Source organism: Budorcas taxicolor, chromosome 18, assembly GCF_023091745.1.
Source record: "Budorcas taxicolor isolate Tak-1 chromosome 18, Takin1.1, whole genome shotgun sequence".
Classification (NCBI taxonomy): domain Eukaryota; kingdom Metazoa; phylum Chordata; class Mammalia; order Artiodactyla; family Bovidae; genus Budorcas; species Budorcas taxicolor.
The window spans coordinates 57,590,979-57,606,352 of NC_068927.1; the positions used below are offsets into that span (position 1 = coordinate 57,590,979).

Sequence of the window (15,374 nt, forward strand, 5' to 3'; positions counted from 1 at the left end):
TCCTTGAGGCCAGTTCTCAGAATTGTGGCAGTTTATGTCACAGCTACAGTCTGGGCATCATGGAGATAACTTCTGCCATGTGATGCGGGTGGTATTTAAATATCTACAAGACAGCTCATGGGATGTGGCTCAGAATATTAGCTATAACCCCTGAGAAGGAACTGAAGTTCCTTAACCATGCTTAAATACTAAACTCTTATTTAGTCTTGCTGGGTTGTTTTTTTTTTTCTGCTGCATATTCTCATTTTTCTGATGATGCTTATTCTTTGGTTGAAGTTTTTCCACAGGCGAAAAAAGGCTGGCTGAGGACATAGGGGGAAGGACCATGGAGTCCTCCTCCATTTCATTACCATTTGGCCTAGCCAGAATTGGCAACTCCCACCCTTGGGTTCCGACCAACTTGATAGTATAATAATTGCTGTATTGTAATTATTAGGTAACTGTCTCTCCCACCCCAGGCTGAGCTCTCCTGGAGCTCTCATCACACTATATATTTTTTTATCACACTATAATTTATGAACAATTTAAGTACCTATCTATTGTGCATTGCTCCATGAAATCCCCAGGAACTTAGGCAGTGGCTGGACCTGTAGTGTGAAGATATTTCTAAAAACCAAAACAACACTACTACCCAAGCAAAAAGCATTTTGAAGCCACCAGCTTAGGCTCTCCTCATCCCCCCAGGATAAAACCTTTCCTGGGGTAGGCACTGGTCTGCCCACCAGTTTAAGAAGTGAGCATCTCCGAAGGGGCTGCAGTACCCCCAAGCGCAGGCCAGCGGTGCAGGTGAAGGGGATGGCGAGCGCGTCAGGAGCAACCTGGCCAAGGGAACCAGCGTCTGCGGCCTCCTGAGAAGTACGCCTGCCTTTGGAGAGGCTGGAAACAACTCTAAAAGCCTCTCAGTTGGAGATGGTTCTGTTTCAGAGGTCACCTCCTCTGTTACCTCTCTTCAAAACCACCCCAGTCAAAGTGAGCTCTACTGTGCAGGTATTAAAACTAGTATCTTGGCAACAGATGGCAAGCTTTCGACCTTTATGGTCACACCAAAGTGCTTCTCCTTTCAGATGCATTTCCCCCCCACCCCGCCAGGTAGGAATGGTTGCCCCCTTCAAGTCCTCATCGTAGGTTATTGATCACTCTTGAAAGTCTAAATAACTTTTACTTTGAATTAGGGTAATTGGAATCGACAGATGAGTGAGACATGGTCCCAACCCTTGAGAAGCACTCAGTCAGGTGTGCAGAGCTACACCAGCTGAGGCAGAGTCCTCCAGATACTGATGGAGACACTGAGGAATTTGTCACAGACTTTAATAAACTTCTTTTCCTTTCCCCTTACAAACCTCAAAACCAGTGCCCTACTGAAGCAGGAGTTTTCGGTTTCGCCTGTATGTAATAGCCCTGGTCGGAGAGAAAAAGCCCACCAGTTAGAAAAAGAACTTCAGACCCCACCAGGTCTACCGACCACCCAAAACTTTCCCTCCAATCATTGGCTTTATTTGGCTCAGCCAGTGACATCATGAGTTTCTGGGCAGATTTCCAGGGTTCTCAGCCAATCAGTTACATGAGGAGGGAGGAGAGAAAAGTTGGGACTGGGAGAGAGGGTGTGAAATGTGGAAACAGAAAGAAGGGGAAAAGACAGGAGGCTCTGGATTGAGGACTCAGGAAAGACATAATGGGGCCCAAGGGTGGGGGAGAGCATGGGGCCACACCCACCTGCTCTCTCTTGGGCCCAGAGAGGAGAGAGAGAGATGGACAGAGATATGAAAGAAAGAAAAAAGAGATAGTGAGAGGTGCGGACAGACAGAGGGAAACAGAGACAGAGGCATAAAGTGACTGCGGAGGAGATTCCCAAATGACACAGTGACTGATCCAGGGCAGTGCCATTCCCTGAGGGGCCCAGTGGGGGCATTTGGCGACCTCAGGAGAGGGCAGGGATGACTCACGAAGCCACAATGACACCGAAGGCCAAGACAGCCAGACACACGGAAATGATGCTGCCAGTCAGGCCAGGATTCCAATGGAATTCATTTTTCTTATGATACTGCAGGTCCATGCGGGGCTGCCCGTCGACTGGGGTAGAGGGGCGGGTGGTGGGGAGGGAGGGGAAACAGCCCGACCTCCAAGTCATCACCCTTCCTTGGGCATGCACCCACACCCACCTCCTCGCTCCACAACCTGGCCAGGGTCAGGCCTCTCTCTCCCTTCTCCCTGCTTGGTCCCTGCCCTTTCCTGGGTCTGACTTTTTCATTCATCCGTTCCTCACAGAATATGAGGCTTTTGGGATACTGCTGGGAATTCCTTTGGCAAACATCCTTGCTCTCATGGAGCAGTCAACATAGCACACAGCACATTGACAGTGAAGAGCCCAGTGCCAAATGCATCTCATTGGATGGGGAGTGGGGGTGGCGGAGAGGACTTGGTGAGAATGTTAGTGCCTCAGTTCTGACTCTTTGCAACCCCATGGACTGTAGCCCGCCAGTTTCCTCTGTCCATGGAATTCTCCAGGCAAGAATACTGGAGTGGATTGCCATTCCCTTCTTCAGGGGATCTTCTTGACCCAGGGATCAAACCAGGTCTCCTGCATTGCAGGCAGATTCTTTACCATCTGAGCCACCAGGGAGGCCCGCATCTCACAGGGAAGTGATCCTTTAGTGTGTGATCGGGGAGTTCTCTCTGAGGAGGGGAATTCTAAGACTTTATTGAAGTAAGAGAGAGAGAGGAACAGTGAGAGAGAGTGGGAACAGCATGTGAAAAGGTTAAACAGGACTATTCAATCTTGATGGATTTATAGCAGTTCACTGTATTATGCTTTGTACTATAAAGATACATATTTTTAAAGCCTCTGAATGAGTGAATTCAGCACATCCTGCCACACTCCCTAAGCATGGCACTGGCTATAAATATAATGCTTTTCTAGTACCTGCCATTTTGGCCTTAGAAGCATTGTAAAGTTATAGAGGGGTCTTCGAATTAGTAGGAGGAAAGTGAATTTCAGAATTTGGAAGCAACTTCTGGGCCATACAGTAATCAAATGGCAAGGGAAAGGTTCAAGGTTGTATGCGGGAGACCTCAAAAGCCATATTCAGGAGTTCTCTCATGGTTGGGTTGCTAAGACTCTGCCCACACTCCCAATACAGGGGGCCATGTGTTCCATCCCTGGTCAGAGAATTAGATCCCACATGCTGCAACTAAGACCTGGTACAGCCAAGTAAATAAATAAACATCTTTTTAAAAAGCCATATTCACTGGGATGTGGCTGACTTCAGCTCTCATGCACCTGTCCCATGCCTTCCCCTACTCCAGGAGCTTACTGAAACAGTACTTTTCTTTGATGCATTTGGGACTGATCATCTGACAATGTAAACAATCCAGGACTTCTTCTTTCAGCAAGCCTGAGCAAGAGGAAAGGGAGAAGTGGGATGAGGGGAGATACCAGAGGACTGGCAAAGGGCAGGAAGGCAGAAGGGGAAAGAAGAGAGGGAGTCCTTTGGCCTTCCTGAATTTGGAGGTCCCATTTTGCTCAATGCACTGATGAGTCACATTAAAAATAATTTGTACATAATTACTCCAGTACTCTTGCCTGGAAAATCCCATGGACAGAGGAACCTGGTGGGCTGCAGTCCATGGGGTCGCTAAGAGTCGGACACGACTGAGCGACTTCACTTTCACCTTTCACTTTCATGTACTGGAGAAGGAAATGGCAACCCACTCCAGTGTTCTTGCCTGGAGACTCCCAGGGATAGGGGAGCCTGGTGGGCTGCCGTCTATGGGGTTGCACAGAGTCGGACATGACTGAAGTGACTTAGCAGCAGCACTGAAGGGTGGAACTTAGTTGTGTAGTTAACTTAACATTCAGTTGGTAGACACGTGATTATGTTAAATTAATTTTAAATTAAATGTCTACCAAAAGAATGTGTTTTCTTCTCTATTCCCATTCTGCTGTCCTCAGAGGCATAGACTGGCTGCCTACTCACTCATCTGTCTTCCCTGCTTCCTGACACACAAGAAGACTACATTTCCCAAGCTCCTTTGCAGTAGGTTGCACCCATGTGACTGAGTTCTGGCCAATGGAAGTGGGCAGAGGGATGTATGTCACTCCCAGACCTAGTTATAAAAGGCCCTGCGGGATTCTCTATTCACTCTCCGTCCTGGAGCTAGCTTAGCAGCCATGACATAGGTGCAGCCTCCATCCTTGAGCTACTTGGAATATCTGTTCAACTCTCAATGGAATTTTGGCAGAAGAGAAATAAACCCTTTTTCCGTTAAACCACTGAGATGTGGGGGTTTATTTTTCACTACAACATAGCCTAACCTAGCCTAAAATCTCCCCCACAAATCCTTTTTTGCAGGTTGCAATGACTTTCATAAGCCCTCAAAAGTTAGATATCCCTTGGTGCCATAGCTTTGGGGTGGAGGAAACACCAGATGGAGTAGGTATGATAGCAGGGCTTGATTTGGGGGGGGACAAGGTCAAAAGGGGGTAAAGTGAAGTGAAAGTTGCTCAGTCGTGTCCGACTCTTTGTGACCCAATGGACTATACAGTCCACGGAATTCTCCAGGCCAGAATACTAGAGTGGGTAGCCTTTCCCTTCTCCAGGGGATCTTCCCAACCTAGGGATTGAACCCAGGTCTCCCACATTGCAGGTGGATTCTTTACCAGCTGAGCCACAAGGGAAGCCCAAAAGGGTAGGAAGGTAGCAAAGGGAAGAACAGACAATAAACCCAGGACTTACGGCAAATTTTGGGATCGCAGGCTGCAAGAGAAAAGAACAGAGGTGACTTAGACTGGGCCAGCAATTTAAGAATTTAATGGGAAAGGACCAGGAGAGGGAGGAAGGAGCGAGATTGGAAAAGGAGAGAAGGGAATTTGGGGGAGAGGCAGAGAAGGCTGAGTCATAGGGGAGGTAAGAGAGGAGTCTGGAAGACAAGGTGGGAGAAGGGAACCAAGTGATGATGAGGAAGGGGAGAAGGGGGCTTAGTGGAGAGAGATGCCACACCTTTTAATTCATATGATCTTAACACTTTCTTGAGTTCCTTGATTACCCTCTCCCTAAGAGTCACCAGCTCATCCAGCAGAGGCTCATCTGAGGAAAGAAAGATCCTTATTTGGTGGGAGGCACTCAGCAAGACACCCCACCTGCAGCTTCAAAGAGAACAGGTGATGGCAATTCCCTGCCAGTCCATTAGTTAGGACTCTGAAGTTTCACTGCCAAGGGCAGGGTTATCCTCAGTTGAGATGCAGCCGAAACAAACATTTGAAAGAAGAGAGTAGGGATGAGGAAACTCCTTTTCTAAGCAAGACTGTCTATTCCTCTGGATCCACTGGGCAAATCTATGGCCTGGAGAATCTACATCTACCTTCTGACCCACTGCAGGGACCCAGGCTAAACCATCCTCCCTTGGCCTCAGTTTCCTCATCTGGTAAGTAATAGAAGGGTGGACTCGAGCACCTCACCGCTCCTTTTCCCTGACCTGCTCTTCTCTTTTCTTCTGTCTACACTCACACCTTTACGATTTCATCCAGCTGAATAGTTTCGTATATTACCTGGACATGTACTGTCCAATATGGCAGTCACTAGACACACATGAGGGCTGAGCACTTGAAATGGGCTTGTCTGAATTGAGAGATGATGTTAGTATAAAATGTACGCTGGATTTCAAGGACACGGTATGAAAAAAATAACTGTACGATGTCTCAATAGTTTTTGTGTTGCTCTCAGGTTCAAACGGTAAAATTTTAGGTATTAGGTGAAATAAAATCTATTAAAGTTTATTTTACCTGCTTCTGTTTACCTTTTTAAAAGATGTGACAACCAGAAATTTTTAAATTATCTGTGTGACTATTTGTGCCTCACATATCTCCATTGGACAGCATCGTTCTATATACACTGAGGCCTCCTGAGCTGGTGTCACTAACCTAGACCACTCACTGATATCCAGGGGCATATATCTAACTACCCATTCAGGATCTCCACCTCCAATGTCTAACAGGCATCTTAAACTCAATGAGTCTAAGACTGAACCTTGATATCCTCCTGCAAACCCACTTCCAACTCCATCTATGAAGACGAAGTCTTTTCCACCTTCATCTTCACTGAGGGAGCCGTCATGTTTCTAGTTACCCAAGCCAAAATCCTTGATGCTTTGACTCTTTTTTTTTTCACATTTCACATGCAATTTGTCAACATGCATGTGAGCAAACCCTGTCTGTGAATATTCAAGAGAGGTCCAGAAATCCAACATTTCTTACCCCCTCCACTGCTGCCATCCTGGTGCCAGCCATCATCATCTCTTGCCTGGGCCATTGATTGCTACAGCCTTCCCACTGGTCCCCCAGCCTTCCCCATTGCCCTGCTAAATCTATTCTCTGCAGACAGAGGGACCCCATTAAAAGCTCAGGCAGTTCACTAGCATCACACTTCTGCTCAGAATCCTTCTATGTGACCCACAGTAGAAGTCAAAAGTTCTTACCATTATAAGTCCCTACCAATTAATGGGTACCAATCTATGCATGCCCACCCCGTTACCTCTAGAATCTCATTTTCTACAGTTCTCCCTTGCTCTCTCTACTCTCTACTCCAGCCTCCCTGGCCTCCTCGAGGTTCTGTGAATATGCCAATCATTGACCCATCTCAGGTATTACAGTGGTTATCCTTTCTGCCTTCAGCCTTCTACCCTAGACTTCTGCCCCTTCATAGTTGCTTCCCCCTCTCCTCCATATCTTTTCTCACATGCTAATCTTCCAGTGACATCCTTCTTGGCTGCCTTATTTTTTTAAAAAACACCCTTTTATGTATTTGTTTATTTATTTTTGGCTGCACCATGCTGCATGTGAGATCTTAGTTCCCAGACCAGGGATTGAACCTATGCCCTCTGCAGTGGAAGGGCGGTGTCTTAACCACTGGACCACCAGGGAAGTCCCCTGGCTGCCCTGTTTTTACCTGCAAGCCCTGCCCCTATTCCCAGCACTCCCTATCCCCTGGTCCCTGCTTTATTCTTTTTTCCATGGCATTTGTCCCCATTTGACATATTGTGTAGTAAAGGGTTAACTCAGAAGAACTGAGTTGTCCAAATGTGCACATTCCACAAAAGCTTTGGCTCTCATCTGACTTCCTACCTCCTGGGAGGTAACCTCTAAGTCCTTTGGAATATCCTGCCTGTCAAGTGTGTCTTTCTTTACTTGGGAGCCTTGGGCCACACCATGTAGTCTATGCTAATGGTGGCTGTGGGCCACAAGGTAGCAGGTCGATCTCTGCGGGAGCCGGAGACAGAATAACTAAGATCAGCCTCTTGGGTGCTCCATGCCTATGCAGCCAACCTCCAATAATATGAGTTGGTAGAATCATTGACCCAGGCTCTTCAAAAATGCCATTGTCATAAAAGACAGCTGAATCAGAACAGATCCAGGATTGAAAGAAAACTAGTGATGAATGGCATGATTGAGACAATTGGGAACATTTGAATGAAGATTAATTATTAGATGATAGTATGGAATTGTAATATGTGAGAGAATGTCTTTCTTTGTTTTTAGGAGATTGCCTGCTGAAGAATTTAGATGTGAAGTGTCACTAACTCTGAAATGGTTATACACACACAACACACACACCCAGACCAAATGTGGCAATAGGTTAGCATGTAGTGAAATGTTAAGAATGGTGACTTCCCTGATGGCTCAGACAGTAAAGTGTCTGCCTACAATGTGGGAGACCCAGGTTTGATCCCTGGGTCAGGAAGATCCTCTGGAGAAGGAAATGGCAACACACTCCAGTAATCTTGCCTGGAAAATCCCATGGACGGAGGAGCCTGATAGGCTCCAGTCCATGGGGTCACAGAGTGGACACGAATGAGTGACTTTACTTTCACTTTCCAGTGGCTAAGACTTCGTGCTCCCAAAGCAGGGGGCCCTGTTTTGACCCCTGGTTGGGGAACTAGATGCTACATGCTGCAACTAAGACCTGACACAGCCAAATAAAAATATTAAAAAAGAATGGTGTTTAGGTGCTTATTGTATTATTCATGCAACTTTTCTAATTAGAATTTTTTTTAAACATAAAAATCATTTTTTAAAAAGGTGAGAGCTTTAAAAATGACTGATATTTAGGCCCCGGCCCCTATATTCTGATTTAATTGGCAGGGCTTCTGCCTGGGCTCCTAGACTGTTTTAAAAGTTTCCCAGGGGATTCCAGCCTACAGCCTGAGTTAAGACCTGCAGCTATAAGCTTTTTTGTGAAGGTCCGTCCAGACAGTCAATATTTTCAGCGTTAAGGGTCATATGGTCATTGTCCCTACTCAACTCTGCCTTGGTGAGCAGGAGTAACATAAACAATACATACATAAATGGGTGTGGCAGTGTTCCAATAAAACTTTATTTGCAAAACAAACAAACAAACAATGGGGCTGGCATGTCGCCTAACCGCTCTAAGCCTGTCTTCCCCTCCGTAAAGGGCAGGTCACAACAACGCCCACCTTGATGAACTGTCCCCTAGGCTTCTAGAACTCTGTCAGACACACAGTAAAGGCTATAGTGAGATTGCTTTTATTTTTATATGAAAAGAAGGCCTAGTGGACCGGTGGAAAGGGAGGAGGGGCAAGGGAGCTGGGAAAAGGTTTTCCCTCTTAGTTCCTACCTCTCAGAGAACTAGCCATTAAGCTGCTTGTTTGATTCTTGACAAAGGACGCCACTAGGTCCAGATGGTCTATCCCTAGGGACGAGAGGAGAGGAAATCCCCGTGGGTCCCTGGGAAAGCCAAGGGATGATGACTCCATTTCCCTTCGGGACTGGCCCCGCCCCTCCAGGGGGCGTGGCCTCCCCGCCCAGCCTCGGGCTAGCCCACTGGTCCCTTTCTCCAAGGTCCAGGGCCCTCTCCACGCCCCAGCACGCACCCACTCTGCCCACAAAGGCGTTTAGCGCGTAGTCCCGGAAGAAAGGCCCTTCCATGCCCCGCAGCACGACCTGAGCGCGGGCCTGCAGCTGCCCCTGTTGGAACCGGCTGGGGATGAGGGCGAGGCGCAGCTGCTTCAGGGCCTCCTGCACCGAGTGGTCACACTGCAGGCAGCCCCAGTCTCGGCGGGCGCTCAGGCCCAAGAGCAGCAGAAGCGCCCAGGCCAGAGGCATGGCGGGGCCTTTGTGACGTCACAGAGGGCACCCCGGTCCGCCCCGCCCCTCAGGCAGAGGCGGGGTCAGGGAGGCCCAGGGGAGTGCGCGCTGGGGCGGGTTGGCTGAGCACCTACTGTGTGCCAGGCGTGGAGCTGGGAGCTAAGGAGACATTCTTCAAAACCCAGAAGTCTGCCCTGCGCTCTTGGATCTAACATTCATTCTTTCAACTTATGTGTACTGAGCACCTACTAATGTGCCAGGTGCTCCTCCAGAAACTAGGGCTGAGAAAAGCAGGAGATCCTTGCTCTCTTCAGCACTTACATTCTTTCATTCAACAGATATTTATTGAACACCTACTATGTGCCCGGCCCAGTTCTAGGCTCCTGATGGAGCTCGGAGACCGAGATAGTCTCTACTCACATAGTTTACAGTTAAAGAAATGTCAGTGGAAAGCCCCCTATGTACTGGGCCCTGGAGACAGACTGAAGGAGATGGACACCGTTCCTGTTCACGGTGTTCCTTCTAGCAGAGGTGGAAAGAGGTGCGGCCGGAAAAAGCAATGTAAAACCTCGTAAACAGATTAGTAAATAAGATCCTGACACAGCATTAAGTGCTGAGAAGCAAATAAACCTTGTGATATATGATGAGCTCCTGGTATGCTAGTGCCCCGAGGTCAGGGTTGTGTTCACTGCTCTTGTCTAATGTCTGACACGCCCTAGGTGCTTGATAAATATTTAACAAATTCAGTGACTCCACAGAAGAGGAAAATGTACTTTGTTTTTGTCCTGGTTTTTTTTTTTTTTAATCTTCAAACCTAGAGAAAATTTGCAGGAGCAGTACAATAAATACTTGAATATACCTTATTAACACTCACATCCACTGTATGTCTCTCTCTTCAAAATGAAGTAGGGCAAAGGCTAACAGTTTTGTAAACTTTAAGAGGGTCATAGCAAACACCCTCTTCCAACAACACAAGAGACAGCTCCACACATGGACATTACCAGATGGTCAATACTGAAATCAGAGGGCTTCTATTCTTTGCAGCCAAAGATGGAGAAGCTTTATACAGTCAGCAAAAACAAGACTGGGAGCTGACTGTGGCTCAGATCACCAACTCCTTATTGCAAAATTCTGACTTAAATTGAAGAAAGTAGGGAAAACCACTAGACCATTCAGGTATGACCTAAATCAAACCCCTTATGATTATACAGTGGAAGTGACAAATAGATTCAAGGGATTACATATGATAGACAGAGGGCCTGAAGAACTATGAACAGAGGTTCGTGACATTGTACAGGAGGCAGTGACCAAGATCATCCCCAAGAAAAAGAAATGCAAAAAGGCAAAATGGTTGTCTGAGGAGGCCTTAAAATAGCTGAGAAAAGAAGAGGTGCTAAAGGCAAAGGAGAAAAGGAAAGATATACCCATCTGAATGCGGAGTCCCAAAGAACAGCAAGGAGAGATAAAGCCTTCCTCAGTGATCAATGCAAAGAAATAGAGGAAAACAAAAGAATAGGAAAGACTAGAGATCTCTTCAAGAAAATATAACATGTAGAGATTAATTAAATGTTAGTTTCAATTAAAAATGGACAAAGGATTTGAATAGATAGTTCTCCAAAGAAGATATAAGAATGGCAAATAAGCACTTGAAGAGATGCTCAACATCACTGAGCATTAGGAGAATGTAAATCAAAACCACAGCGAGAGGACCTTCCTGGTGGTGCAGTGGATAAGAATCCTCCTGCCCATGCAGGGGACACGGGTTCGATCCCTGGTCCGGGAAGATCCCACGTGCCAAGGAGCAGCTAAGCTTGTGCACCATAACGTCTGAGCCTGTGCTCTAGAGCCTGTGAGCTGCAACTGCTGAGCCCATGTGTTGCAACTACTGAAGCCCATGTACCCTATGCTCTGCATAAGCCTATGCTCTGCAACGAGAGAAGCCACCACAATGAGAAGGCCAGGTACCACAACTACAGAGCAGTCCCCACTCTCCAGAACTAAAGACAGCCCGAGTACAGCAGCAAAGACCTAGCACAGCCAAACAGAAATCAATAAAAGAAATAATTAAAAAATAAAAAAACACAATGAGTACCACCTCACACCAATTAAGATGGCTACCATCTAAAAAACAGAAAATGACAAGTGTTGGTAAAGACGTGGAGAAATGGAACCCTTGTACACTGTCATTGGGAATGTAAAATGGCACCACTGCAATGGAAAACGATATGGATGTTTCTCAAATAATTAAAAATAAAATTACTCTATGACCCAGAAATTCGACTTCTGGGTATTTATCCAAAAGAATTGAAAGCAGAGACTGAAAAAGATCTTTGTATATCCATCTTCATAGCACCCTTATTCACAAAAACTGAAATGTGGAAGCAACCCATCGACTAACAAATGGGTAAATAAAATGTGGTATACACATGCAACGGGATATTATTCAGTCAAAAAGGAAGGAAATTCTGATATATGTAACAGCACGGATAAACCTTGGTGGTCACTATGCTAAGTGGAATAAAGCTGGTCGCAAAAGATACATACTGCATAATTCTGCTTATACAAGGTATCTAGAAAACCTAAAGTAAAATCACACTCAGGATATTTAACATTGGTTTGATTGGTTTAACCATATTTGGACTTTCCTAAATGCCTCGTGATGCTTTGCTGCTTCACCTCCTCTGAGAAGGCCTCCCACATTACTCCTGCCTGTAAAGCACGTCTCTGTTATCCTCTATTTTCGGGATCAGCCTATACCCTGAAAGGGCCAGGTTGTAAATATTTTCGGATTTGTGATCCATAGTTCTCTTGCTACTGTAATAGGAAAGCAGCCACAGACAATATGGAAATGAAAAGATGTGTCTGTGTCCCAATAAAACTTTATTTATAGACACTGAAATTTGAATTGCATGGTTTTCACATGTCACCAAATATTATTCCGACTTTTTAAACCTTTCAGTTCAGTTCAGTTCAGTCCAGTTCAGTTGCTCAGTCGTGTCTGGCCCTTTGTGACTCCATGGACCGCAGCATGCCAGGCCTCCCTGTCCATCATCAACTCCCAGAGTTTACTCAGACTCATGTCCATTGAGACGGTGATGCCATCCAACCATCTCATCCTCTGTCATCCCCTTCTCTTCCTGTCCTCAATCTTTCTTAGCATCAGGGGCTTTTCCAATGAGTCAGCTCTTTGCATCAGGTGGCCAAAGTACTGGAGTTTCAGCTTCAACATCAACCCTTCCAATTAATATTCAGGACTGATTCCTTTAGGATGGACTGGTTGGATCTCCTTGCAGTCCAAGGGACTCTCAAGAGTCTTCTCCAATACCACAGTTCAAAAGCATCAATTCTTTGGCGCTCAGTTTTCTTCACACAGCATATTCAAAAGCAGAGACATTACTTTGCCAACAAAGGTCCGTCTAGTCAAGGCTATGGATTTTCCAGTAGTCATGTATGGATGTGAGAGTTGGACTATAAAGAAAGCTGAGTGCCTAAGAATTGATGCGACTGAACTGAACTGAATGGGAAGAAAAATAATGACTCAAGGTGTAATGGGGAGATTGGACCACAAGAGGGTGCTCTCACCCCAGTGAAATTCTCTTTTCCACCTGAGAACTCTCACTCTTGGCTTCCTGCCGCCCTCACCTACCTTTCCCAGAATTAGCCACTCAAAATTACAGCTAATGCGGTGCAGATCAAACTTTGAGACATGAATCGAGATATGATCTTCCCCGTCCTTTCCTTTTTCCCTATTACCATGCCTCAGGCAGGCAGGGAGGCAAGGGGCTATTTGCCCTAAGAAAAGGAGTTGTCAGAAGGGGACGGAAAACAAAGGTGGGGAAGCAACTGCAAATTCGTCCGCTTCTAAGCCCCAAAGCCTCAGGTCCAGGCAGGAGGCAGGAAGAATCAGGGAGCAGAACAGGTTTGGTTTCTCTGATGATGTAGCCACGCTAAAGCGCCATTTGGTAGAACTTGGTTAACTTGATTATCTGCAGGTGTCAGTCTGGCAATCCCACTGGTTTTAACAAAGAGGCTGAAGTCATTCTCACACTCACCCATCAGGGAAACAGATATTCAACCCAGTGGAGTTTCTATTGCTGGGAGGGGGGGTGTGTCAAAGGCCAGTTGGTGTTCATCGCTGGGGAGGAGGAGGTGTCTGTGGGTGTCCAGAACGGAGGGTTCTGTGGGTGGGAAGCAACCGACTAGGCTGTGCTCACACACCAGGAATGCATCTGAGTGAAAAATAGTTAACAACCCAGTGCTGTTTATATAAATGTAAAATGCATGTGTCCTAAACAAAAATACACAACGTGTAAGAGCACCTGCAAAGAAATGAACCACAATAAACATGATAAAATAGTGACTCTGGCTGGGAAGGAAAAGAGAGCAGGTGCTGAGGGCAAGCTGCAGTAAATGAATAAGAAATAAATAAAACTGGCTTTTGTGTGAACCAGGCAGTTAAGTGTCCTTCTGGGGTCAGACTGCCCATTTTAATTAATTAGTTAAAATTAAGCTCTGCCACTTAGTAATTGGGAGCCCTCAGTGAAATTAGGCAATTCTCTCTGTGCCTCAACTGCCTCATCCATAAAATGGGATAACAAGAGTCCTGAAGTTATAGGGTTCTCCCAAGAATGAAAAACATAAAATATGAGAAAGCTGAATGTCGAAGAATTGATGCCTTTGAATTGTGGTGCTGGAGAAGACTCTTGAGAGTCCCTTGGACTGCAAGGAGATCAAACCAGTCAATCCTAAAAGAAATCAACCCTGAATATTCATTGGCAGGACTGATGAGGAAACTGAAGCTCCAATACTCTGAGCACCTGATGTGAAGAGCAGACTCATTGAAAAAGACCCTGATGTTGGGAAAGATTGAAGGCAAAAGGAGAAGGAGGCGACAGAGGAGGAGATGGTTAGAGAGCTTCACTGACTCAATGGACGTGAATTTGAGCAAACTCGGGGAGATAGTGGAGAACAGAGGAGCCTGGCAGGCTACAATTCATGGGGTCCAAAGAATCGGACACAACTTAGCAACTGAGCTACAACAATATAAAGAGTTTACAATAGTACATAGCAAGTGCTATCTAACAGCTGGTTGTTTTTATACGTTTTACCAACTGAAGATTATTTACTTAATCTTCTGCATCTGAAGTTATTAGAAATGGAAAGGAAAAGGGAGGCCTTTTGAGCTGGGGGAGGGGAGAGAGTTGTGAGAGAGAGAAAACAAGATTTGTATGTGAGCATGGGGACTTCTGAGTATGGCAGGGGTGAGGGGGCATGTAAGATGCTTGTATTAGTCAGAGTGGGCTGGATTATGCTTCTGTAACAAATAGCCTGAATATCTCAGTGGCTTAAAACCACAAACTTATTTTTTTGTGATGTCATTTTGGTTGGTTGGTCAGAACTCTGGCGGAGGGGAAAAAAGAAGAGAACCCACAGTTCTTAAATGCTTCCACTCTCAAATGATACCTTCTTGTTGGCCAAATGAGTCACAAGGCCACATCACACTTTACCAGAGTGAGGAAGAATGATCTTTTAGGGGTCCAGAAGGACTGAGGGTTGGGATATTTGTGAGGAGCTTGAACGATCAGCTTGAAGCCTTCTTTAAACTTAGGGACCTGACAGCTGAGAAAACTTATCCTGAAAGTCGAGGGCTGGCTCAGAGAGAAGACAAGCCCGTCAGAAAAGTTCTCTCATGCCATTATGGTGGTATAGTGTAATAGTCACCTACAGCTGTGTAACAAAATACCCCCCAGAAGGAGAGGATGGGACGAATTGAGAGAGTAGCACTGAAACATACATTACTCTATGTAAAATAGCTGATGGGAAGTTGTTACATATCACAGGGAGCTCAACCTAGTGCCCTGTGACAACCTGGAGGGCTGGGATGGGGGGAGGGGTGGGAGGGAGGTTCAAGAGGGAAGGGACCCTTGTATACTTATAGAACCAACACGACACTGTAAAACAATTATCTTCCAGTTAAAAAAAAAGTACCCCCCAAACACACTGCCTGAAAACAACAATAAACGTTTGTTATCTCACAGTTTCTATGGGTCAGGTATTAGGAGGTGGATAGTTCTGTCACTGGGTCTTGTGACGTTCAGCCTGGGCTGCAGTCATCCGAAGGCCAGGCTGGGGCTGGAGAGTCTGCTTCCGGAATGGCTCACTGGCAAGCTGGGACTGGCTCTTGGCAGAAAGTGTTGTGTCCTTGCTGTGTGGGTCTCTCCACAGGCTTGTCAAGGGTCCACAACCTATAGCAGCTGGCTTTCCCTAGAGTGAACAT

At 46.1% G+C, this 15,374-nt stretch overlaps 1 protein-coding gene across 1 annotated transcript; it reads right to left on the bottom strand.

The window, feature by feature from the left end:
* Positions 1 to 1,355: 1,355 nt before the first annotated feature.
* IZUMO2 (IZUMO family member 2) lies at positions 1,356 to 9,115 on the bottom strand. Its single transcript, XM_052656131.1, has 7 exons — positions 8,884 to 9,115; positions 8,628 to 8,702; positions 4,998 to 5,084; positions 4,734 to 4,754; positions 3,312 to 3,392; positions 1,944 to 2,070; positions 1,356 to 1,398 (listed from the first exon to the last, which is right to left on the bottom strand). Exons 1-7 carry the CDS (start codon positions 9,113 to 9,115, stop codon positions 1,356 to 1,358), a joined length of 666 nt encoding a protein of 221 aa, XP_052512091.1.
* Between the last annotated feature and the right edge of the window lie 6,259 nt (positions 9,116 to 15,374).